The following is a 27383-nucleotide window of genomic DNA, read 5'->3' as shown; positions in this document are numbered from 1 at the left end:
AATAATAAATTCATTGTAAATATTATATGTAATTTAATTTATAACTTATAAAACAAACAGTACAGCTTTTCCTATGAAGATTTTTGCCTAACTACAAGTACTTGAAAATGTATCGGAGTCATGTTAATTTAAAAAAATTTTTTTTAAAAGAAGAAAATAGTATTGGGAGCAATAAGTTCTTAAATTTAGAAACCATAGAAGAAATTGCAAAAAAAAAATCATGTTTCATTACATGTATATGAAAACCTCTGTACATACATGAAAGGGAAAATATTATAATCAAAATAAGACACTGCACAGAACTGAAGGTGTTTTTTGCAGAAAATATGACAAAGTCATGTTATATAAAAGCTCACCTATGTTGGTAAGAATATTGAGGCAAAATAATAATGATAAACATCTAAATAAAGATAAGGCAAAATCTTTATTACAAAATTAATAGTACCAAGTACTGAAGAGGATGCTATGATCATACTGCTGGTGGCAGCATAACCAAACTTAATTTCCTTAGAAACCAATTTGAAAGTATGTAAGAAGACCTGAAAAGCATTAACATTTTTTTGTGGTCTTTTCCTACATCTCGAAATTATCCAAGCAAGTAACCAAAAATAATAGCACAAATTGAAATTAAAGTGATTGCATATTGTGATTAAAACTCTATACAAATATTTGTGAAAATCTTGAAACTGTAAGTAATTCACTTTCTTCCACATGTGACAAAATGTGATTTTGTTTAACAAAAGCTTAAGATTTATAATTGCTGGCTTTTATTTTTTTTTCTTTTTCCCCAGTGAATAATTGCAACTTGGTTTATTTAAGCCTGTTTTTAGTTTTTTTCAATCAGAGTTGTACGTGAATATAAAGGATTAAATAGTTCATGGAGGTTTTTATTGTTATTTTTTTTAGTTCTATGAAGTTTTTAGGGAAAAGGAAAAATCAGTCCTCCTGGTCTTCCTTCTTTCATGTTTTTCTACCTAGAGAGACAGGAACTCCTTTAGTTTCATTAGTTGATTATTTTGCTGTTCACTGCCATGTCTTCAGTATATTCATTATTGCTTATTGATTTTCAATTTAAGTCATTATTTGTTAAAAGATGAAGATTTACCATTTTTCCTCCTCTCAACAAATCTCCTCCCACTTTCTATACCCTTGTTTTTCAGTACAATTATTGTGTAATTTTGGTTTAGAACAGTATGTAGTGTTCTATTTTTGTGACTAAATGTTACAATATACAGCTATTATAATAAAACTATTTTTTTCTTTCCTGCACAACTTTGTTTTTTTTCTGGCATTAATGCTTACTTTTCCTTTTTATTTTTCTATGTGCATATATATCACAGAGTCTCAGCTCTGTGTATCTGAATGTAGTTCTGTAAGAAAGGGAAATGTGCCCTAAAAAAGACCGTTTATGGAATAATTTATAGTTTTTTTTTTTTAAGATTTTATTTATTTATTCATGAGATACACAGAGAGGCAGAGACACAGGCAGAGGGAGAAGCAGGCCTCTTGCAGGGAGCCTGACACAGGACTCGATCCCCAGACCCGGGTAAAGGCAGACACTCAACTACTGAGCCACCCAGGCGTCCCTAATTTATAGTTTTCTTATATGTTGGACATTGTTAAACTTAATAATGAAGATGATTGCTAATTGGTAATGACATTGGTAGTTTGCTATAAAAAAATTTTTTTTTAAGATTTTATTTATTTATTCATGAGAAACACAGAGAGGCAGAGATATAAAGGGAGAAGCAGGCTCTCTGCCAGGAGCCTGATGGTGAGACTCGATCCTAGGACCCCAGGATCACAACCTGAACCAAAGGCAGACTCTCGACCACTGAGCCATCCAGGTGCCCCACTACTGAAAATTAAGTAGGTTTGGCATTTGAATTACATTTTTGTAAGATTTTGTTAAGTGACAGAGCTGAATCATCACTTTATTCAACAATTAAGAGGACCTTGATGGCTTAAAATACTGTAAGGACACCTAAAATTAATCACACAAAAAGCTGCTACGATGGGGAAGATGTAGCTTGTGTTGTCATCATCATCAAAAAATGTTATAAATGCTGTAAAAATGTTTTTAAAATGTTATAAAAAGATTACCCTGGACTTTTTTTTATTTTATTTTTTTTTCCTTCCCAGTCCTCATGGAAAGGAATTCTATTAACTGGCAGTGCTTCTGAATGACAAGCTGGTGCAAAATCAGGGACATGTAACAGTGACACAAAGGTTAGAGTCATGATGAATGGACTGATAAAAATTTGAGCGTGGCAGTAACTATTCTTAAAGTCAACTGCCAGTGGTGATGAGTCAGTCAAGCATGTGTGCCTAATTCAAGTCCTAAGATTAACACTACTAAGTCCTCTTCATGATGGATCTTATGTAGGTTTAAACGCATTTGGTATAAAAGAGGTTGAAGTCTATTTACAGGGTAGACTAAAGTCATAAACATTGTAGTAGTTTCAAAAGGCATCACAGTATTTTGTGACTAAGAAGAGCCATTACACTTACTAATGTCAAATGTTCTGTGTATTGGGATCCCTGGGTGGCACAGCGGTTTGGTGCCTGCCTTTGGCCCAGGGTGCAATCCTGGAGACGCGGGATCGAATCCCACGTCAGGCTCCCGGTGCATGGAGCCTGCTGCTTCCTCCGCCTGTGTCTCTGCCTCTCTCTCTCTCTGTGACTATCATAAATAAATAAATAAATAAATAAATAAATAAATAAATAAAAATAAATATAAATAAATAAATATAAATAAATAAATAATAAATAAAATGTTCTGTGTATTCACAAGTAGCAGAATGGACACAGGAATATAGGTGGCTTTCAACAGCATGGTTCCAGGCTCCCCGTAACAAAAACTTGAAAAATAGAGACTTGAGTTAGTTGTTTTGATATGCAAAGAGAAAGTGTAGGCTTTGCACATGAAAGTTTAAAATACAATAAAGATGATTTGATATGCCGATGCTTGATTTGGTACACTTGAATCTAGGCTCAGATGTTTTCATTCTCTCCTGTTAAAGTTAGTGAAACGGTCTTCACTGAATTCCCCCCAAGCTCACTTAGAGCATGCATCTAACTTTTTGTATGTATGAATCTCAGTGGAAATATGAAGAGATTGTTTGAATGGTGCTTGCTTGTTGGGAAGAGCTGCATTGGCATTCCAAACTAAAACTATGACATTCGTAAATTAGGTATCTGGTCAAGTCAGGTAATGAAAAAAAGCAAACCTTGAAGCTATATGAAGATTCTGCTGTTCTGCTGAGAACTCATTACTGAAATAATTTTATGCCTTGAAAAGGTTTTTTTTATTTCTCTTATGCCTTGAAAAGTTTTATAATGTCAGTGAAACTAGTATGTTGTGATGATTCTTTCCTACTTCTCAAATACTAGTGAATTGGGTACCTTTTGTAATCTAGAATTGGTCTTGGTTGTACTAATGCTGAATGTGCATTTTTGAATATTCTTGGTAACACTTTTTCAGAGGAATCAAAACAAAGAGACTGCCCCCCCCCATTATATATACTTTTTGGAAGTTAAGTGAAAGATACATAGAACCATATCTAATAGTAATACCTTAGGGTGATATACTTTACTTGCTTTACAGAGCGGCTTTATGTACATTAGTTCAATTGATGGATAAATGTAGGTGCTATGCCCCTGCTTTGTAGATTGGGAACAGTGACAGGCCTGGGATGAATTAGAGATCAAGGTTTCTGATCCCTGGTTCTTTACTATGTACAAAATACACACAGCAGGTGTGTCAGAAATTGGGTTTAAAATGGGCCCTAGGGGATCCCTGGGTGGCTCAGCGGTTTAGCGCCTGCCTTTGACCCAGGGCGCGATCCTGGGGTCCTGGGATCAAGTCCCGCATTGGGCTCCTGGCATGGAGCCTGCTTCTCCCTCTGCCTGTGCCTCTGCCCTCCCCCCATGTCTGTCTTGAATAAATAAATAAAATCTTTAAAAATAAATAGGTCCTAGGGGACACCTGGGTTCCTCAGTCAGTTAAGCGGCTGCCTTTGGCTTAGGTCACGACCCATAGATGCTGGGATTGAGCCCTGTGTCAGGCAAGGAATCTGCTTCTCCCTCTGCCTCCCCCTCGCCTCATGGGCTCTCTCTGTCTGAAATAAATAAATCTTTAAAAAAATAAAATGGATCCTGGTTCTATTGCTATTAATAACTTGCACTTAAATAGCATATAACACTGTAATAAGTAAAATGGAAAAACGTTTAAAGCTTTTTCCACTTCAAAAAAAAAATACTTGTTATTTTACATGATTGTCATAATTACTGTGAAATAGAACAGGGATTAATATCCCCACGTTACAAGTGGTAATAAGACTTAAAGAGGTTAAGTGATATGCACAGCAACTCCTAGTGAGTGAGTTGCAGAGCCAGATCTTTGAGGTCTTGGGTTCCTAGAATAGTGTTTTGTCAGCATGCAAACAGTCTCATCCTGTGTGTACGCTGATGAATTACGTAGGGAAACTAAATTGGTATCTGACTACCAATATAGGGAAAGATTAATGAAGTCATTCAGTGGTGTAAATGCCAGTTTATGTGGTTCAGGACATAATATAGAACCAGTTTCTATCATGTTTAAAGAAGTCCTATAATGAAACCTTTTTAAAAAATGAAGTTCTTTATGAAATTGGGATACTGTGTACATTTATTAAATGAGTTTTCGCATTAAGTGTATTTAAAGCATGACATATAATCCAGATTACATCTTTCAGTGTTTTTTTTTTTTTTTTCTTTTGATTTTGCTCTCCTTTATTGGCCTTCAGAATACCAGTCTGGAGCATTGAAATGCTTAGTTTTAAAACCTTGCTTAGTGGGGCACCAGGGTAGCTCAGTGAGATCAGGTCATGATCTCTCGGGGTCCTGGGATTAAGCCCACCATCCGGCTCTCTGCTCAGCAGAATCTGCTTCTCTCTCCCTCTGACCCTCCTCCTCACTTGTGTTTTCCCTCTGTCTCAAATAAATAAAATCTTAAAAAAAAACAACAACCTTGCTACGTAGTTGATAGTATCTTTCCTATGATTATTTGTGTGTGTGTGTGTGTGTGTGTGTGTGTGTGTATATATGTGTATGAATGAGAGAACGGAGATAAAAGCTACTGACCTTTCATTTGATTTTCATTTTCCTTTTAAAAAATACTCTAGTTGAAGTCTTTTTTTTTTTCTTTAAGTCAAATATTGACTAGATTATACACAGGATATGCTACTGACCCTCCCAGTAACATCAACCTGTTGTTGGTAATAGAATTATTTTAGTGTCTATTAGTTACTTTTTTTATGTTAATCATTTTGTTGATTCATTTATTGATAATCGTATTGAGTTTTTAATATTAACTAAGTAATAGGGGACAGTTTTCCCTTTAGTAGTGTACTTTGGATATTAGTACATCAGTAATTACATTAGTAATTATCTCACAGTGTTCTGGTTTTATGATATACAGATATGCTGGTGTCGTAGAAAGAGTCTTAGACATTCAAGTCAGGGGACTGCCACAACTTGAGGTATCACCTTAATCATATATACCTTCTCTGGGTCTTAGATTTCTACTTATAAAATAAGAGTGTTTACCTGGTATACTTGAATATCTTTTTATCTTAAACTTTCTGTGGTTCTGTCTATATGAAATAACTATCTTCTTTAGATAAAATATAGAAAAATTTTGTAATGTTAGCAATTAGTGTATATTTCAGTTTGTTCTTGATATAGGTGTCTAATTTTTAAAAATTAAAAAAATTGTAATTTGGCACTTTATGCAGGAAAAATTACCAGAGGAAGCCTACAAAGATGTTTATTTATCTTTTAAAGTTTTTATTTATTTGTTCGTAAGAGACACAGAGAGAGAGAGGCAGAGACACAGGCAGAGGGAGAAGCAGGCTCCATGCAGGGAGCCTGACATAGGACCCAATCCCGGGTCTCCAGGATCACGTCCTGGGCTGAAGGCAGTGCTAAACCACTGAGCCACCCAGGCTGCCCATTAAAGATGTTTATAAGCCTTTATAAAAGAACTTGGTATGGAGATTATCAACTCTGCTTCTGTTTCTTTTAAGTGTAATCATATAGTTAATAAGCAAGATCCTTTGGTTACCAAAAATAACTTTTTTCTTTCTGGTTAAGACATGGATTTTTCTATTATAGTATTTTTAAGTGCATGTGAAATTAGATCTGTAGTTACATGGGTTATCAGTTTCTTGCTTTTGAAAATGTACTGTTATTTAAACATCATTGGGAAAATTGGGTAAAAAGTGCATGGAAACTGAACTGTTTTTTACAACTTATATCTTAAATTATTATTTTTTAAAGATTTTATTTATTCATGAGAGACAGAGACACAGGCAGAGGGAGAAGCAGGCTCCATGCAGGGAGCCCGATTTGGGACTTGATCCCAGGTCTCCAGGATCACACCCTGGGCTGAAGGTGGCGCCAAACCGCTGAGCCACCTGGACTGCCCTTAAATTATTTTTTTAATTTTTAAGAAATATTTAAATTTTTTTAGAGAGAGAATGTGAGTGGCGGTGAGGTGTGGAGGAAGGCAGGGGGAGAAGGGAGAGAGAATCCCAAACAGGTTCCACACTCTGAGCAGAGCCTGGCGCACAGAGCTGGATCTTACGACCATGAGATCATGACCTGTGCCCAAACCAGTAACCAACCCACTGAGCTACCCAGGTGCCCCATATCTTAAATTATTTTAAAATAAAAAGTTAAAAAATACATTTGTCTTTGGAGATGGTTAAATACAGGTCTGGGGATCCCTGGGTGGCGCAGCGGTTTGGCGCCTGCCTTTGACCCAGGACGCGATCCTGGAGACCCGGGATCGAATCCCACGTCGGGCTCCCGGTGCATGGAGCCTGCTTCTCCCTCTGCCTATGTCTCTGCCTCTCTCTCTCTCTCTCTCTCTCTCTCCCTCTGTGTGACTATAATAAATAAATAAAAATTTAAAAATATTAAAAAAAAATAAATATAGGTGTGTTTGTAGAAGGTACATATTGCTGATTTTACTAATTGAAAGTTGAAATATCTATTTTATTAATTTTATTTTTAAGTAATCTCTGTACCCAACCTGGGGCTTGAACTCACAACCCCCAGATCAAGAGTTGCGTGTTCCACCAACCTAGCCAGCCGGGCACCCCTGAAATACTATTCTTCAAGGATTAAAAATTATTTTGTCTGGGGACCCCTGAGTGGCTCAGTCTCTTAAGCATCTGACTCTTGATTTCAGCTCAGGTAATGATCTCAGGGTCATAAGATCAAGCCCCCATGTTGGGCTTAGTGCTCAGTGTGGGGTCTTCGTGAGATTTTTTCCTCTCCCTCTTCTCCCTCTGCCTCTCCCCCCACTCTCAACCCCAAGAATCCTCTTTGTGCTATGGTTAGAATAGGATCCTTAACTTCAGGGAATGCTCAAGAAACTCAAGTTGTGGTTGAGGCTGTATTTCCCGATATCCTTGTAGCTGATTGAGGCCATGTGACTAAGTTCTTGCTATTGGAATGTGAGAAGCGATGCATGCAATGTCTGCTTCAAAGAAATTTCTGTACCTGGATTTCGATTCTTTCTGTTTTACAGCTGAGTGGGATAGCACCCGTGGAAGGCTGATGTATCTCTGACTGAGGCACAGCTATTCCCAGACCTAGAGCAGTCATCTTGGACTGTTTGGGAGAGAGAAATAAACTTGATTGTTTAAGCCACTGCGCTTTTGCAAGAGATCTTTGCAGTAGCTGCTTAGTCCACTCTGACTAATGCATACTTCATCCAGATGACTCTCAAGCACATTTGTATGGAAGTTCCGAACTGAAGTTGCAAAGTTTATGAATGATTTACTTAGAGAAAAAACGTTTAACACAGGTTTAAAATTATATCTATGATGTCACTCATGTATTTGCATTCCTGCAGTACTCTTGGATATGAATAATTAGAGGAATCAAGATATTTAGAATTCTTGGAATAATCTAATCTGAGTGCTTTACATTTAAAACATGACAAATGACCATTTAAATCTCCTATAGACCACTCACAGTTTTTTGTGTTTCATGTGAAGTTGGTAACCAGAGGGTTAATGAGACCAACAAGCACACTGCAGACCCTTTTTGTTTGTTTTGTTTGCCTTTAAATATCCCCGATTCTCCTCTTTGGGGAGGCAGATTTGAGGCTTGCTCTCCTTGTTTGCCTCTTGAATAAACCCTCTCCTTGCTGCATACTTGATGTCTCAGCGATTGGCTTTGCTGCATGTCTGGCATACAAACTTGGGTTCAGTTATATATTTGGTGAGCCAACCAGGAGTTCTTTGCCTGTGGTTTGTTGGCCCTCAGTCAGTAATGGGAGTCTAGTGCTGCCTAGGATCTGTGTCCTAGGGACCATCCCCAGAGCCCTATTTCTACAGGGTACCATCGACTTTTGGTGCTTAATTTAACTCTGTGGCAAGGAACCTGTTTTTGGTTTGGACAGGTGTCTCTTGGTAAGTGCTTAATGTGCCATGCTCAGCCTGTGAGCTTATTTCTTCCTTCCATTTGGTTTGGTTCTCTTAGATTTCTTTTTCCCATTTGATTACCTCTGAATGGGGGGTATGGGTTCTCTTAGCCTTCTTGTTTAAGGAAAGGCTGATTGGAAGTCATTTGGTTCAGTTGGTGAGGCCTCAACTTTCAGGGAGGAACCAGTGCTCACAGAGGTATGACGGACTTCATTTGGTTTAATTGTTGCTGCAGCTTTTGGTATCTTTGGACAAAACTGGCTATGTTCTAATTGGGAAATGACAGTATGATTGCCACATGCAAGCCTTTGGGCTGTATTCTCCAAAATTGGGCAATGTTTAGTTATGAATCCATGAAAAGGAAAAAAAAATCCTCTGTTTTTGTAACACTGCTTGGCCACAATATTTATTAGACCTCAGAGAAAAGTGATAAACAGATCCATAAATTATAATACTATCTTGCAATGAGACTTATTTTTTTAAGTAGTCTCTAAACCCAACGTGGAGATCCAACTCACACCCCTGAGATTAAGGGTAGGCATGCTCTACAAGGGAGCCAGCTAGGCACCCCTAGGTTTTATAAAAGGGCCTTTAATGAGGATTTTGTTTGTATCTTATTTATGTATTTGTGTATCTACAAAAGTTGTTAATGTAAGGTTATTTTTATCCCTCCAGATGGTTTTAATTAATTTGTAAAAGAGCTCTGGTTAGATGATTCTTAGGCAAGTGCTTCTAAGAATTGGGCATTCTAAAACCCCAAAATGGAAACTAACCCAAGTGTTTTCAAGTCTACGTGATCTGGGGAAAAATTCAATATTAAAGATAATTTAAGGTTGTAAAATGATGTTAAAATAGGTTGTCAGCATTAGATATAGAACTTTTTGTTCTGCCTGAGTTTACCAGAGGTGAGGTAGGCTCATGTTATTTCTGTTGCAAAATTTGTCAAAAAAGGAAAAAAAAAACAAAAACTTTGAAATAATTCTAATGTAATTAAGACTACTGGAAACAGTTCTGTATGAAAGGAAAGTGAGACTTCTTATTTAAAGAGGAAAATCCTAGGATACAGTCTGAACGTAAAAAGGAAGAAAGTTTGTGGGAAGGGAATCTTTGGAAAGGAATTTTATGCACAATTGGGATTAAGATTATGGAGATTAGTATGTAAAAAAGTTTCTTAGGGGCATGGTCAACACCTGGGAAAGGGAAGGGAGAGTGGAGAGCAAGATTAGGCAGGAGCTGAGCATTGATACGGTATCAGCAGAAGCCCTAGCTAATATCTAAGTTCCAAAAGTTGGATTGCCCTTAGAGCCATCCTGAATTGTGGCCAAAGGCCTGGACTTGTATATCCTCATATTGAACAATCAGTGGATGTGACCACCTGGGAAGAGAGCATGCTCTTAGCAGGGCAGCTGTCTTAAGGCAAAGCAATCCTGATAGCCTTTGAGAGGTTCCTGCAGCTGAGAGCCTTCTTTCCTGATGGAGATTCTGATCAGCACATCCCATTATCCACAAGAACTCCAGTCCATGCGGTGCCCTGCGTGTCCTTGTCTCACTAAGTGTATATCAACAGGGGGGGTGATAGGAATACAGGGAGGGACTGCAAAATTTTTTAAATTTATTTTTTTTAAATATTTTATTTATTCATGAGAATACACAGAGAGGACAGAGAGAGGGAGAAGCAGGCTCCATGCAGGGAGCCTGACGTGGGACCTGATCCTGGGTCTCCAGGATCACACCCTGGGCTGAAGGCAGCGCTAAACTGCTGAGCCACCAGGGCTGCCCTAAATTTATTTTATTGGAATGAATGAGTCTTAATATCAGAAATACCCTAGTATAAGATTGGAATTTGGTTTTTCTGTTAAAAATAATATTTTTCTTAGATTGTCTAAATTCTAACCAAATGTTTTATTTATCTTTTTTTTATGATTTTATTTATTTATTCACGACAGACACAGCTCTAGAGACAGAGACACAGGCAGAGGGAGAGGCAGGCTCCAGGCAGGGAGCCTGATGTGTGGGACTCGATCCCGGGGCCCCAGGATCACACCCCCGGCCGAAGGTGGTGCTAAACCCCTGAGCCACCGGGGCTGCCCTTCTTTATCTTTAATCTGCCTAGAAAAAACTCTCTGTACTTGCCTTTAGAATCTCTTATTGCCACCTTGGCTAAATAGACCCATTAAATACTAAGTTTTGTCACAATCTATAATGCTATTTAAGCATGTTCTTTAAAACCTGATATTTCTGACAGACTTCCCAACTTCACCTTCTAAGTAGTCTTTTTGACTAATGAGGCTGACTTTTTGGTGTATCAAATTACATGGGAAGCATTGTCAAATAAGTGATGATAGACTTTCCTAGGTTGTATTGTATAGGTGAATGCAATAGCTGTTTCAGAAATTATATAAAACTCCTAAGGTTTTGCTATATCCTGATGATGTCATCACTTCTAATTGAAGGATGTATCACAGAATTTCCTTGTCAATTACATTGTAATGACAGATATCTGATACCTTTAAAATCATAAAACCAAGAATTTCCAGAACTATTGGGAAAACTGCATTATTTTTGGTGGGAAAGAAGATGATTTTAGAGAGAAGTTATGTTTCAGTAGTACACATTGGTGGATGTTAAAGATAATTCATCAGAACTGGGATCTAAGTGTTAGTTGTTTTTCTATAAAACTAGTCTGTATCCTGAATTCTTCTGGTTTTCTCAAATATCTGGCTAAGACTCTCCAAACTAAGGTTTCTTATCCCAAGTTCAGAGAAAAGGAGAAAAATCATTGAAAACTAAAACTTCCTTTTTTCCTGAAGCCCTGCAAGCTGGAGCTGACACCTTGAGGTAAACTTCAGAGAAAATTGCCACAATGGCCCATTATTTTTTTTTAGACAGTCTTCATGCCTGTTGCTGTATTGGCCACTCAGATCACCAGAGACATACAGATAATTGAACAAGTTTATTCCACCTGTTTTCATTTGATGGATCTGCCATTGGAAAATCCAGACCTTGAGATGTTCACAGAAGCAATTTTATGGATCAAGGATAAAGAAGAGCTAGATACATGACCCATCAGTTAGTATTCATTGTCGACATTACCAGAAATCAGATTGCTCAATTGCCTAAGGGAATAGGCAGGGACATTAAGCCACGGTTAGTGGCCCATACAGAGACTCCAAAATCCTCTGTAATGGCTTTAGTACCAAAGACTAACTAGTATTCCATTGAAAACCTAAGAACTGAAGAATGGAGTTTTGGACACATTACTGGCACTACCTAGAGCCAGCTGGAAATATAATGAACAAGGGATAATCCTTATCCCAGAACATCTTGTAGTTGTATTTACCACAGCACCCCAGATTGGTGAGATGTTACTCTCCAGTGGATCTAGAAGTATATTTTGGGTCCCAATCTTCAGAGACCTGTCAAAAAATAGTGAAAAAATGTGATGTTTGTGCAAAAAACAATCCTAAGACTGGACTCCCACCAGTTCTAAAAGGCATGCCACTTAAGAGGCCCCAGACCTGTTGAAGACTGGCAGGTGGACTTTACCATGATGCTACACACAATGGGTAATTTTCAATATTTGCTAGTATTTTTTTTAAGATTTTATTTATTCATGAGAGTTGCAGAGAGAGAAGCAGGCTCCATGCAGGGAGCCCCATGTGGGATGTGATCCTGGGACTCCAGGATCATGCCTTGGGCTTAAGGGAGGCATTCAACTGCTGAGCCACCCAAGTGTCCCTATTTGCTAGTATTTGTAAACACCTTTTACAAGTTGAGTTGAAGCTCTTCCATGCCATTCAGAGAAGGTATCAGAAGTTGTCAACACTTTAAACAAAATCATTTCTGAGCTTGGATTGCTGCTAACAATTCAGAGTGACAGTGGGGCAGTATTTACGGTGAAAGTCACATAAGCAGTGTCCCGTGTGTTGGGCATGCAGTGACAATTACATGCTTCATACAGACCTCAATCAACTGGGAAAATGAAAAAATGAACCATATACTTAGAAGAACTTTGGTAAAGATTTGTAAAGAAACCAGTTTAACGTGGGGGGGGGGGAAAAACCTTGCTAGTTGCCCTGCTCTAAGTGACCCCTAACAATAAGCTTGGTTTAAGCTCCTAAGAAGTATTCTATGGAAGACCCTTTCTCCACGCTTTTTAGGACGTGGGAGTTTCTAACAGGGCTCACATTAGGGAATTGGATACTATCAGGTATGTTCAATCTTATGGAAATTCTTAACTGCTGTAATAAGTTTGCTTCTAGCAGCTTGATTTGTACCCCACAGGTGTGCCCTTACACTTCCTGGTCCTAGACTTGGTCTTATTTAAGGCCTGGAAGAGCAAGCATACAGAGGACCAACTCCAGCCTTGTTGGACAGGACCTTCTGTGGAGCTATTGACCATGATTCCTCAGTGAAACTAAAGGGAGTTAAGCCATGGATTCACCACACTCAGATGAAGCTGGTTCCACAAGAATCCACAGGTTCACTATACCCTTGTCAGGAAGGAGAACCTCAAAAAGAATCCTGCTTGGATCAGTGAGCCACTGATGGACCTAAAACTGTTTAGGAGAGCTAGTCCAAAGAAATCATTTTTCTATTGTTTGCAACCTCTCAAGCTTGAAAAGATAATCTACCATTAGGATTTTGCCAACATTGGTCAAGGGTGGCAGTCTTTCTCACTGTTGAATATATCATTCTGAACCTGGCTCAGAGTATGACCACAGCAACCAAGTAGTAATCCTCATAACTTCTTTTGGTCTAATTTGATGCACTCCATCAGCTTAGAGACAGGTTAATCAAGTCATCCAGTTAACCCTACTCCTTGCTTTCAAATGAAATCTTCAGTGATTCTGCAGAATGAAAATACTGATCATCTTGAACCAACAGGAGTGCTGTGAGCATCCCTAGGTTTCATTTTATATGTGGATATGAATATTTTTCTAGGGGAACTAGAGTGTAAAAATCTCAGCTAATGTAGAATGCTGAGTTTCAGTTTGTATGTTGGAACTAAAGAATATTTCTAAATGCGTGCAGAGAGTTCCAGCCTTCTAACTCTGATCTTCTCCCCCTTTCAGAAGTAACTAGAGCGTTCATGGTCCCAATTCCTTCAAGAAAGGAATGACCAAAAGACAGTGGGGATTGATACAAGTGACCAAAGGTTAACGGGACTAATAAGTGCAGCTGCAGCTTTTTACCCAGACCTTTTTTATTTGCCTTGAAACAGCTTTGTCAATCTCTTCCTTACGGGAGGCAGATTGAGGCTTGCTCTCGCGTCTCCTTGTCTCCTTGTCTGACTGCTTCTCCGATAAACCCTTTTCTTGCTGCATACTCAGTGTCTCAGTGATTGGTTTTGCTGCACTTTGAGCATTAGAACTTGTTTGGCCACACGTGGGGTCAATTATTTGATGTCGCCTGAGAAAATATATGTATGTTTTATTTCCACCATTGGTACCTATTCATTTGACAGGGAGATAATATGCACTGAATAAACCACAAGACATTTAACGTATCAGATGAGTGGAGCAACATTCACTAAGAATAGTCTCTTTTCACTAGCATCTTCTAGTGGAAAGTCAAAGTAAAATGCAGGGAGTGTAACTGCCCTCTTAGTAGTGATTGTCTTAATAACCCATGCTCTTTCATCTTCATTATTGTACAAGCAAAATTAATATATTTTAAACTTTTTTTTTTTAAATTTTTATTTATTTATGATAGTCATCAGAGAGAGAGAGAGAGAGAGAGAGGCAGAGACAGAGGGAGAAGCAGGCTCCATGCACCGGGAGCCTGACGTGGGATTCGATCCCGGGTCTCCAGGATCACGCCCTGGGCCAAAGGCAGGCGCTAAACCGCTGCGCCACCCAGGGATCCCAATTAATATATTTTAAATGGTGACTTTATCCATGAAGCTATATATGAAACTGATGTGTTTGGATTTAAAAAACCCAAGCCTCATACTTAATGTAGCTTTGAATATTAGAAAACATTATAGATTTATTACTTTTTAATAATTCTTAAGCCACGTGTGTTACATATAATTCTACCTATTTTATTCAAGGAATTCCAAGATTCAGTTGACTGTAGTATATCATTTTAAATAAATAAGAGTGTTTGATTTACTTGTATTGATTGTAATTCTCACACGTTGGCTGACTGACTCAGACTGGATAAAACATTGCCGAGACCTACTGACAGAGTTCCTGATTTAATGGGTCTGGATGGGGTGCAAGAATTTATATTTCTAACAAGTTCCAAGGTGACTGTGATGCTGCTTCTGCTGCTCCTACAACCATACTTTGATTAATCATGGATAGAGGTTATGTGATCTTTTCAAACTAAAGAATACGTAGAAGAATATAACCTGAATCCCATTATGCTGCTAATAAATACTAAATGTTTTGTCACAATGCTTCAGACCTCTCTCTTTTTAAGAAATAAAACCCTGCAGATGAGGTTATATGTGTATACCACCCTCCGTCATCTGACTCTCCTCTTACTGAGAGGTAACCAGTCCAGAATGTAATCATCCCTACGTTAGGTTCTTGCTACCTGTCGATATATATACCCCAAAAGTAAGATGTTTTGCATATTTTTTATTGTGTTCAAGTGATAGGACATGTACCTTTTTGTTTTAAATTGTTTCTGAGATTTGTACATGTTACATATTCCTTCATAGTCCTACATTTATCATTGCAGTGTAATTTTTAATTACATAAATATAGCACATTTATTTTATCCATTCTTCCACTCTTGGGCATTATAGGTTTGTGACAGGCACTAATTATTACATAATTGACTGCCATTCCTTATTTACCTCCTTTTTCCTTGCTGGGAAGCCCCCATGTTCTGTGAGTACTTCCTCTCATGTATGTAGGGGAGAGAACATTTTTCCATTCCCAAGGGAATAGATATCTATTTGTCTAAGTCACAGTAATTTATTCCTTTACCAGTGATTGGTTTTGGCTTGGGTATGTAGTACAGTCCTGGTCTAATATATGTGAAGGGAAATCTAAGAGAGACTTTGGGGAAATATTTTTCTCCTTGGGTAGGAAGAGGTATGAAGATAAATCCTCCAGCTTTGGATATAGTTGTGCAAGGAAGGAATGGTTGTAACAATAGCAGTTCTTTGAGACTCTGAGGGGACAAATCTGAGAACTTGGGTTTTTGATCATGCAATTATCTTGGAACCACCCATTTCTGCCAGCTTTTTTTAATTGAAATTCTTTTCTGGTGTTCTGTTATTACAACCAAAATATTCCATTATAAGGTAGTTAACATTTAAGAACCCCCCCCCCCCCCAAAACAAGACTGTAATAAATATTCTTGAGTTTGTCTCCTGTGAGTGTAAGATTTTCTCTAGGATAGATGGATTGATAGAAGTAGAATTTTGGGGCTATAGAGTATGTTCACATTCACATTTAGTAGATGTCAAGTTGCTTCCCAAAATGATTGTACCTATAATATAAACTCCCATCAGCAGTGTATAATAGTTTCTATTTCCCTTCGTTAGATCTTCGTGTAACACATGTTGTCAGATATTAAATTTTGTCTGTTAATGTTTTAGTGCATTATCTAGATTAGTAATTATGTTGCTTTTCAACCAGCTTTTTTTTTTCCTTAAAGATATTTATTTAATTGCTTTAGATAGTAGAAGAGGGAAAGCTCCTGAGTGGGTGAGGTGGAAGGGCAAAGGGAGAGAGAGAAGCAGACTCCTTGTTAAAAATGGAGCCCAGTCTCACAACCCTGAGATCACCACCTGAGCAGAAACCAAGAATTGGGCACTCAACCAGCTGAGCCACCCAGGAGCCCCTGTCCTCTTTATATCGTTTGTAGAGTTGGCTCTGCAGTATTAGAGGTTTTTGTTTTTGTTTTTCCATATTGATCAATATGTTTCATATATTCTGGGTACTGATCTTTGATATGCATTGCTTGCATATGCTCATTGCAAAGATTTTCTAGTGTGTGGCTTGTCCTCTGCTTTGTCTATGGTGTCATTTATTGTAGAGTAATATTTAAAGAATTTAATTAAAATTTTAAGGTTTGTACTTTCTGTGTCTTACCTGAAAAATCTTGTCCCTAAAGTCATGATAGTCTCCTAAATTTTCTTCTAAAACTTGTAAAGAATTTTACTCTTCACATGTATGTCTTTATTCCTTTTAGAGTTAATTTTTGTGTATGGTGGGAGAAGAACAACTAACTTATTCACAATCGGTATTATTGATTTTCTTTCTGAATTCTTTTCTGTTCCTGTGCCAGTCCTGCTTTACTGTAGTTTGTGTAACTTCATAAATAAAGAAGTCTTTATTACCTTACTAATTAATCTTTTGAATTTTTTTTTTTGTCTTTGGGTTTTTGCTCCTCATATGAATTTTTGGATAAGCTTGTGCAATGTTACCAGAAACAAATAGTACTAGGATTTTAACTGACAGTGAATTAAATTTGTAAAGAATTTACATACCTTATATCTTCTCCATATAGGTGGTGTATCTCTCTAGTTTTTGTTGTTCTATACTGCCTTTCAATAATATCTTACACATTTCTTTTTATTAATAGTCTTGCTCTGTTTATTTCTAGGAGCCTTATGATTGTTAATTATGTTTTCTAACTTTTTCATTGGAAGAAAACTTTATTTTAAAAATATTTTTTCACTGAAATACAGTATGTATACAGAAAAGTATGCAGAGTATAAATACAATGCATTATCACAAAGTAGTTGTATTTGTGTAACTATTACTCATAAAAGAGAATGTTACTTGACTTTCCAATCCAATTATTACCTTCTACCTTCCTTTCAAAAAAGTCATCATTGGGACACCTGGGTAGCTCAGTCGAAGAGCTTGTGACTCTTGATCTCCTGGTTGTGAGTTCAAGTCCCATGTTGGGTGTAGAGATTATTTAAAAGTAAAATCTTTAAAAAAAAAAAAAAGTCATTGTTATCTTGGTTTAGTTTTACCTACTTTTAACTTTATATAAGTATCTATGGCTTCTATATGCTTGTCTGTGGTGTTCTCTTTAATGTTTGCCATCTTTTGCACAGTCTGTGAGATTTGTGTTGATATGTGGAGCCATAATTTCATTTTCATTCCTTGGTAGTATTCCACTGTGAGATTATTCTGTTTGTCCATTTGCTGATGAACGTTTATTTTAAGCTATGATGAATGATGATTGTGTTAATTCTTATGTTCATGTCTTTTGGTATCGCTGTGCATGCATTTCTGTCGAACACATACCTAGGATTAGAGTTGCTGTGTGAGTGGATATGCTTTTATGTTCAACTTCGGGAGATCCTGTCAAACATTTTTCCAAAAATACCAATGTATGGTCAGTCCCACCAACAGTGCATTCAAATTCTAGTTAACTTCATATTCTTAATCTACATCTTTTATATCTTACTCATTCTGGTAGATATATAGTAGTACCTAACCATGATTTTAAGTTATATTTCTCTGATAACTATTGAGGTTGGGACTCTTTTCACATGCTTAGTAATTTGGCTATTTTCTTATGAAGTGCCTGTTCAGACTTCCTACCCACTTTTCTGTTGAATTGTCTCATAATTTTCATATTGCCTTGTAGAAATTCCTTACATAGATTGACTGGTAATGTTGTGATAATATTTTCTCAATCAATCCCCCCCACCCCTTTTTTAAAGATTATTTATTTATTCATGAGAGACACAGGCAGAGGGAGAAGCAGGCTCCATGTAGGGAGCCTGACATGGGACTCAATCCCGGGTCTCCAGGATCACGCCCTGGGTTGAAGGTGGTGCTAAGTCGTTGAGCCACCTGGGCTGCCCATCCCACCCCTCCTTTTTAAATATTTTATTTTTAAGTACTCTCTCTACCCAACATGAGGCTGGAACCCACAGCTTCAGTATGGTCTACCTACTGAGCCAGCCAGGTGCCCTTCCCCCCCATTTTTATTTTAAAGATCTGTGGTTTACCCTTTTATTTTTTTTCTCCAAGATTTATTTGAGAGAGGGAGAGCAAGCAACCAGGAGGAGAGGCAGAGGAAGAAGGACAAGGGAAGCACAAAGCCCAATATGGGGCTCGATCTCACAACCCTGAGATCATGACCTGAGCTGAAGGCAAGAGTCAGACGCTCAACTGACTGAGCCACCAAGATGCCCCTTGCCTTATTAATAATCTCTTAATGATATGTCCTGATGAACAGAAATTCCTTAATTTTAGTTGTATACTTTATCAGTTTCCCTTTATAATATTTTTTATGTTCTATTTTAAATGTCTTGAAGCTAGCCTCTCAAATGAATCTAGATCCACACTTTTCAGTACCATAGCCATTAGCCACATGTGGTTATCAAGTACTTGAAGTGTGGCTAGTCTAAATTAAGATGGTCTGTAAGTGTAAGATACATGCTGGATTTCAATGACCTAGTATTAAAAAAGAATGTAAAAATCTCACTAACAGTTTTATTACTCATTACATGTTGAAATGATAATATTTTACACTTATGAGTTAAAATATATGAAAATAACTTCGACCTGTTTATTCTAGAACATTTTAAAATCAATTGATTCACCTGCGTTTCTATATTCTAAAAGTGTGTTGTCCAGTAGAATTTTCTGTGGTAATGGACATATTCTGTATTTACACTGTCCAGTGTAGTAGCCATTAGCTGAAAGCGTCTATTGAGCATTTAAAATTTAGCTGAGGTGATTGAGAAGTTGAAATTTTTTTAAAGATTTATTTATTTATTTATTTATTTATTTATTTATTTATTTATTTATTTATGATAGACCTAGAGTGAGAGAGGCAGAGACACAGGAGGAGGGAGAAGCAGGCAGGGAGCCCGACGCGGGTCTTGATCCCGGGACTCCAGGATCGCACCCTGGGCCAAAGGCAGGCGCTCAACCGCTGAGCCACCCAGGGATCCCCAAGAGAAGTTGAATTTTAAATGTAGTTAGTTTAAATTTAGGTAGCCATATGTGGGTAGTGACTACTGTATTGAATGGCACAGTTATGGACACTTTATTGCTTTAACATTTATTGTTTTTTAGATTTCCAGTCTGTCTGAATTGCTTTTTATATATGATGTAAGGTAGGGGTCAAGTTGTTGTTTTTTTTTTTTTTAAGATTTTATTTATTTGTTCATGAGAGATAGAGACATAGGCAGAGGGAGAAGCAGGCTCCCTGCCAGGGAGCTTTTTGCAGGACTTACCCCAGGACCCAGGATCACAACATGAGCCAAAGGCAGACACTCGACCACTGAACCTCCCAGGCGCCTCTATAGGGGTCAGGTTTTATTTATGTATTTTCTTCCAAATGGAAATCAAATTGACCAAGCACCAAGGAAAAGAGAATCTTTACTATTTTTAGACACTGTTTTGTTTCTTTGGTATATTTGTCTTCTTCCAAATACCATACTGTCTTTAGTAGCTGGTAGAGTGGGTTCCCCTATCTTGATCTTCATGAAGGTTGACCATTTTTGGACTTTCCTATTTCCACATAAATATTAAAAGTACCTCATCAATTTTCAGTTTCTTCTGGGAATTTGATTTGTATTACATTGGATGTATATCACATCCAGTCATAAACATGATAGAGCCGATTTATTTAGGTCTTTCATTTCTCTCAGTAATATGTGATCTTTTATTTATGTAAAGGTCTTGCATATCTTTTGTTAGATTTATTCCTAGCTATTTGGTACTGTAAATGATACGGTTTTCTAATTTCATTTTCTAATTGTTGCTAGTGGATAGAAATGAAATCAGTTTTATGTTATTGTCCAGTTTTACTGTTCTGTTTCATCTTCTTGTCTTACTGCACTGACCAGGACCTCAAAAACAAGGATCAGCAAGCTTTTGTAAAGGACCATACAGGAAGGAAGCCAGCAGTTCCTGTATAAATATATAGTAGACTCTTAAGTGTTGTGCTCCGGAGGAGTTAGGATAGTCCATAGATGGAATTTTGAACAATTTGTACTAATTTGAAGGGCTGTACACTATTTTGATACATTAAAAGGGGCCATTTTTATAGGGAATTGAAGAAAAGAATGATTTATAGCACTGAAAGAAATGTGGTAAAACATTGGCCTAGTGGATTGGCAGTTGCTGGAGAGTTAATGATTATATTGAATGTAAGTATGAACTAATGCTTGCTTCTCTTTTTAAATCCCTTTAGGAAAAATAGAAATGAAGGTACATATGCACACAAAATTTTGCCTCATTTGTTTGCTGACATTTATTTTCCATCACTGCAACCATTGCCATGAAGAACATGACCATGGTTCTGAAGAACATCACAGACATCGTCGTGGAATGACAGAGTCGGAGTCAAGCAAATTTTCAGTGCTGGATGCTGAAAATGAAAAAAAATACTATATTGAAAAACTCTTTGACCGTTATGGTGAAAATGGAAGATTATCCTTTTTTGGTCTGGAGAAACTTTTAACAAACTTGGGCCTTGGAGAGATAAAAGTAGTTGAGATTAATCATGAGGATCTTGGCCATGATCATGTTTCTCACTTAGATATTTTGGCAGTTCAAGAGGGAAAGCATTTTCACTCTCATAACCACCAGCATTCCCACAATCATTTAAATTCAGAAAATCAAACTGTGACAAGCGTATCAACAAAAAGAAACCACAAGTGTGATCCAGAGAAAGAGACCATTGAAGTATCTGTCAAATCTGATGATAAACATATGCATGACCATAGTCATCGCTTATGTCATCACCATTGTTTGCATCATCACCTTGATCATAACGCCACTCGCCATTTTCCTAATGATTCCATTGCTCACAGCGAGCGTGGGGAGCCTAGCCATGAACCTTCAACAGAGACCAATAAAACACAGGAACAATCTGAGAGTAAGCTACCGAAAGGAAAGAGGAAGAGAAAAGGGAAGAAAAGTAATGAAAATTCTGAAGTTATTACACCAGGTTTTCCCCCTAACCATGATCGGGGTGAACAGTATGAGCATAATCGGGTCCACAAACCTGATCGTGTACATAACCCAGGTCATTCTCATGTACGCCTTCCAGAACATAATGGTCATGATCCCGGTCATGGACACCCAGATCTTAATCCTGATAATGAAGGCGAGCTTCGACATACCAGAAAGCGAGAAGCACCACACGTTAAAAAAAGTGCAATTTATTCAGCTGCTACTCACAAAGATCATAACGAAGATGACCGTCAACATGAGGTAGGTGTAAAGAGATGGCTGCTCCATAATTCTCACATAGTTGTGGAGCATTTTAGGTAAAAAGAGAAGTAACAGTGGAGGATAGTCAATCATATTCAAACTTAATTTCCAGATATAATATTCTTGAATAAAATACTTTAAGGAATTAAAATCCGATTAAAGGTCTTTATCTGGATTTTCACTTTCACTGTTTCTCAAAAAATCTAAATATGTAAAGGTTGTTAGAACATATATTCCTTATTTTACTTTCTTGTTTATGACTTGTTTTGACTTCCCAAGTTGGTTTTCATTTTGTTTATTTTGGTTGGTTCTAGATACTTGAAAACTGAATCCTTTTTGTTTACCTGTCCAGTTGGAAAGTAACTAGGGATTTTCTTTTTCATAATTTCTAGCTTAATGAATTAACCACAGAATGGTTCCCAGTTACTGATGTAGCTCCAAAGTCCACTAAATGTGGTAGATTTGATTTCTCTATGTCACTTTATAGTAGGGTCTACTTCATCGTAATTAATTTTTTCTCATGCCTTTGACAGATGGCAATACAATAATAAGAAAGCCCACTAGTAAGGGGATGATTGTGTTTTCCTTAAAGGAAAGTTTTAAAAACTTTCATATTCTTTTGAATACTTGCACATTTGATGGATTTCCTTCCCAATTTTTTAAAACTACTTACCTTATACATGTTTATTTTTGTTTCATTAAAAGTATATCGACATCCTTATTTAACTCTACTTTTTACTTACTTTTTACTTATTAAAGTCTAGAAGATTGTTGAATTCATTTGTTGTCATATGCATAAAAGCAACACCGTCTAGTAGGGAAAATGACCTCACCATTTCTGTCTCTATAATTGAAATATGTTTTGCATCTATGAAAATATCTCTGTGTTTCTTCCCTGTGTCCGGGAACCAGATACTGGTTTTCAGCAGCACTGATTTTAAAAGCACTTCTGTTTTAAAATCTTAGTGTACTTGTAATGAAATGCTCTTATTTATTTACTACTATAGATAATATCCTAGCATCTTTTGTTGATAATAACCAGACATTATCATGAATTTTACTCATTTTACAAGACTTGTGGGGTCTGTATCAGTCAAACATGTTGATTTATATCCTCACAGGTCTGACACATTGGGAATTTTCTCAGGATTTCTATAGAAATGTTCTATGCACTGGATAGAGTAGTAGCTCATGTTAAGACCTGAGAAGAATAATTTTCTTGTTTATATGTTTTGATTTTGTTTTTTGTACCATAAATAAAATCATATAATGAGGTGGCAAGTCTGTAAGCATACAACCAAAGAGTATCATTTTAGATATTTGCTATATGATAGGTCCAAACTTGTTTGCTCTTTGTTTTCTACTTTGTTTTGTTTTGTACTTAAAAGTACCAGTGGATGAAGCTGCCTTCTTTCCTCTTCCACTTTTAGCATTGGGCTAGAATTTTCCAATATAATATTTTTCTGGGGTACCTTAGGCAGTGAAAATGTCTATATTGTATATTTTATTATAAAGTTGTTAATGTACTCATGTCTATTTAACAAATAAGAATCTTGAATGATTGATGATTGCACTTTGAATAGGGAAGTGATTTTTCTCTTCACCCCTTAGGAATGCAGCTGTGTGTGATTTTTATTAATTATTGAGAGAGTCAATTATCTTTCATGTGTTGGAGTAGAAAATGGCTAAAGTCCACGTAAAGTTTTGGGTATTGAAGTCGAATGTATTGCTATCATAAATTCTTAACAAACAGTTTTATTTGTAATAGATATCTGTATTACAGGTTATTTTCAAATAATATTTAGAATATTTTTTATTGCACAGTAATTTATTTTTCTGCTTAATTTTCTTAAAGGACTCTTAATTTGTTTATCAATTTTTTTGCAGTGTTTGAACGTCACTCAGTTGTTAAAATACTATGGTCATGGTGCCAATTCTCCAATCTCACCTGATTTATTTACATACCTTTGCCCTGCTTTATTATATCAAATCGACAGCAGACTTTGTATTGAACATTTTGACAGACTTCTAGTTGAAGATTTAAATAAGGATAAAAATCAGGTTCCTGAAGATAAGGCAAATATAGGGGCATCAGGTAAGAAAGATTTAAGTTTTTTTTGTTCCTCATAGTCTTTGTACTTTTTTTAAAAATGTAATTGAATTAGAAAGTAATTCCAAATTATCATCTTCCTTCTGGTGACTTTGTTATGTTTTAGTCAGGATTAGATTATGAGCATTTAAAAAGGATTAGGGGAAGACAGGAGGCACAGTAGCTCCTTGTCTTTTCTGGGACTATGGAGGAAAGTCGTACCATGGATAGAGAATTAGATTAAAAAGGAGATACAGGTTTGTGATAAATGGATTCTTCTTGATGGGCAAGTGTAAATAATGCGGCTGCCAATTAAAGTCATTTGGTGTTATAATTAACTTTTTAGCAGAGTTGAGGACCTGTGGTGAAAAGCTAAGATTAAGTTTATAAGGAAATCAAAGGGAAGCCAATGTTGTTAACTCTGTGAATGTCAGAAATGCCTGTGATTGGCACGGGAATTCATTATGGGCAGTTTCATAGAGAACTTCAACAAAAGTAAAACCAGAACGATTACCAAGGGGCTCCTGGTGGCTCAGTGAGTGTCTGCCTTCGGCTCAGGTCATGATCTCAAGGTCCTGGGATCCAGCCTGCATCAGGCTATCTGCTTGGGAGTCTGCTTCTCCCTCTCTCTTGCTCTCTGTCCTTCCTGCTTTTGCAGTTTTTCTCATATGTGCACGTGCGTGCACACACTTGGGCATCTGCACATACCCTCCCAAATAAATAAAATCTTAAAAGAAAAAAAAACAAACTATTTTCAAAAATCTCTCTAGGCTTTTTTAGAACCATATCTGGTTGGCTAAATAGCTCCACCTTGATGTTCACAGGTACCTCCCACTTAGTATTTCCCAAGCATCTACTCCACAAAAAGTGTATACCTCTTATTGAATCCCAAATGTCATAACAATCCATCTTTTTTTAAAAAAATCTGAAAATCTTTGGCTTTTTCTTTTTTTCCCCTTGCATAATCAATTGTCAAGTCCGATTGAGTCTTCTCTGAAATACCTTCTAACTATCCACTCCATCATAACTTGGTTCTTGATTGAATTGTTGAAATAACTTCATAACCTTCCCTTTCTAAAATGCAAATGAGAGTCTCCCAACACAGAGTTTTTCCTTTTTAGTGACAGCTGATATACTTTTATTAACAAGTATTACAAGGCATTCTTCTGAACTCAATGACTTTTACTTCTTACAATAGTTGTATAAGGTAGAGAATGTTCTAATAACTCCCAAAATCTCAGAGCTAGTCAGTGATAGTGCTAGGATTCAAGCCAGGGGAGTTTAACCATTTTGCTCGCCATATACTAAGTGTTTCATATGCTTTTTTTCCCCCCATTAAATTTTAACAATACTCTATTGAATTATTTTGTTTAAATATTTATTTATTTTAGAGAAAGTGTACAAGCTGGTGGAGGGGCCAAGGGAGTAGGGGAGAGAGAATCTTCAAGCAGTCTCCTTCCTAAGTATGAGCCAGATTTGGGGCTCAGTCCCCGGAGATCATGACCTGAGGCAAAAATCAAGAGTTGGATGCTTAACTTTCTAGGATATGACCTCTGCCTACCTACTTCTCCACCCATATCCCCCATCTTTTATTTCTTTCGGCCGTAACCATAGCAGACTCCTGATAATAGATTATTCTGTTTTCCCGTCATTTATCTCAGCCTTTTCACATTCTGAACCTTTCTAGTGGAGTGACCGCAGTGATTTCTCAAAGATCCAGCTCAAGAGTTAGACCTTCTGGAATAACTTACTCACCATCGTAGATTTAGTTAAGTTCCCTTGATCTATCCAATCCCTGTACAGAGCTTGGGAGATTTTCATAATTGGATTTGTTATCTGTTTTTCTTGGACTTTAGTTGCTTAAAGGAAGTGACTAGGTCTTTTGAACAAGAAAGCATTCACATATTGATTAAATGAATAAATTACTTAATCTATAAGCTTTCAGTTATAACCCAGGAAAGACCCTCGTTGTAAATGAATCTGAGGATCATTTTATAAGTACATTTGACCTTTGAACAACAGATTTGCGCTGCATGTGTATGCTTGTATGCAGATATTTTTCAATAACTACATTGGATAGTTTCTTGAAGGTTTGCAACATTTTGAAAAAACTCACAGGAATTGTGTAGCCTAGAAATAATGAAGAAATTAAGGTGTTACTGTAAAACTACAGTATATAACGCATATACAAAATATGTGTTGATTGATTAGTTAACAGTAAGGATCGATTGTGTATCAGTCGGACTAGTATACTTTGATGATGCAGTGTCTCAGAATGAGTAGAATTCTCATGAACTTCATCATGTGCGAAATCACAATGGAGGCAGTTCTGGTTGAAATGCCCAAGATGGAGTGGCACTGTTGCTTGGTAATGGAAGTGACTAAATTGATAATGTGTGAATTTGGGTCAAAAATGGGGTCTGACAAGATAAAAGATTGAAAAGACAGAATTTTAAAAATTTTTCATAGCACAGGAATAAGGTAGACACATTTAAGAGTATCACAGTCCAGTGTACATGTCAGAGTTTTATTTGAATAGAGATATTCATTAAAGCTTGAAAGAGTACAAGCGAAAGGAAATGCTGTCACGACTTAACGAATTAATAAACCTCATAGGTACCCACCTGCTGGTTAATTTCTTTGTGATATGAAAATAACTTTAGATGAATTCATCATCAGGTCTTCTATTTATTAGGACCTTACCATGTCCTGTTTTAAATACTTTTACAAGGCTGTTTACCTGATGCAGGCACTTTAATTTACTTCTGTTTGCTGAGGAAAGGAGGAGGCTTTGAGAAATCAGGTAACTTGTGCAAGGTCACACAGCTGCCAGGGAGCAGAGCCGTAATATGACCCAGAGTAATCGCAACCTCGATGCTCCTCTCCACTACTTCCTGCCAAAAAGGTTCTTATGTCGACTTTGCTAGCAGGTGACAAGGAGATACAGAGAGTTCTATATAATTCCATTTGGTAGTGCTGTGACAGGTGATGCAGACACAGGTAAGAAAGTGATAGAGGTGAGTATTGGTGTCAGGATGGATTAGTAAAACCCAACACCCAGGAATAGTCTTGTTAGGAAGGACCTACTCAGTCAGCTAAGCTCAGTAAGGTTGGAGGACGTGAGTCCACTTAGAAGCTTTGAATTCTGGTCTTTGGACAGATAAATATGTCCTTTCACTGGCTTCGTGTTCAGAAACGTTCGTAGATGAGTAAACACCGTAAGGGCCAGTCTCTCGACTGCTTCTAAATTCTCACTGAGGTAGGAGAAAAGGGAACATTAGGTCTGAGGTACTTGACTTAAATTTAAAAAACCACATGTGTTATTTACATGGAAAAACAGAGGCTGATGGGATTGTCACATCTAGAGTTCAACCTAAGAGTCTTATTTTTAAGACTTCCAGGAAATTCTAGTTGTTTTTACATCGACAGTGGATTAGGACTTAAAAGTTTTCTATGTTACAATATTGACATAATCTATATATTTTAACAAGAGCTGTTGACAGATGCTTGACGATCATAAGATTAAAAAATAGAGTTTATTCAGTCGGAGAAGCCTCAGAGGAAATTATACTTGCTTTGAAAACAAATACATAGCTAATAGTGAATATTGATTAGTTGTTTGCAGGTGGTTTTTAGCACTGTCAGAAATGA

The 27383-nt window shown here is 37.0% G+C and overlaps 1 protein-coding gene across 6 annotated transcripts in view; it reads left to right on the top strand.

Moving 5' to 3' along the window:
- Positions 1 to 27383, top strand: part of SLC39A10 (solute carrier family 39 member 10) — a 135227-nt gene that overhangs the window by 76985 nt on the left and 30859 nt on the right. For 5 of the 6 annotated variants that reach the window (XM_072740993.1, XM_072740995.1, XM_026002628.2 and 2 more), the window contains 2 exons: positions 20619 to 21643; positions 23531 to 23738. In XM_072740993.1, coding sequence (XP_072597094.1) covers positions 20619 to 21643; positions 23531 to 23738 — 1233 coding nt within the window. Of the gene's footprint in view, positions 1 to 12764; positions 13375 to 20618; positions 21644 to 23530; positions 23739 to 27383 lie in introns of those variants that run through there. The other variant, XM_072740994.1, reaches the window with a different exon arrangement.

The sequence above is a fragment of the Vulpes vulpes genome, chromosome 16 (genome assembly GCF_048418805.1).
Source record: "Vulpes vulpes isolate BD-2025 chromosome 16, VulVul3, whole genome shotgun sequence".
Lineage (NCBI taxonomy): Eukaryota > Metazoa > Chordata > Mammalia > Carnivora > Canidae > Vulpes > Vulpes vulpes.
The sequence above is the reverse complement of the archived record's forward strand: the minus strand, read 5'-3'. Positions and strand labels throughout refer to the sequence as shown.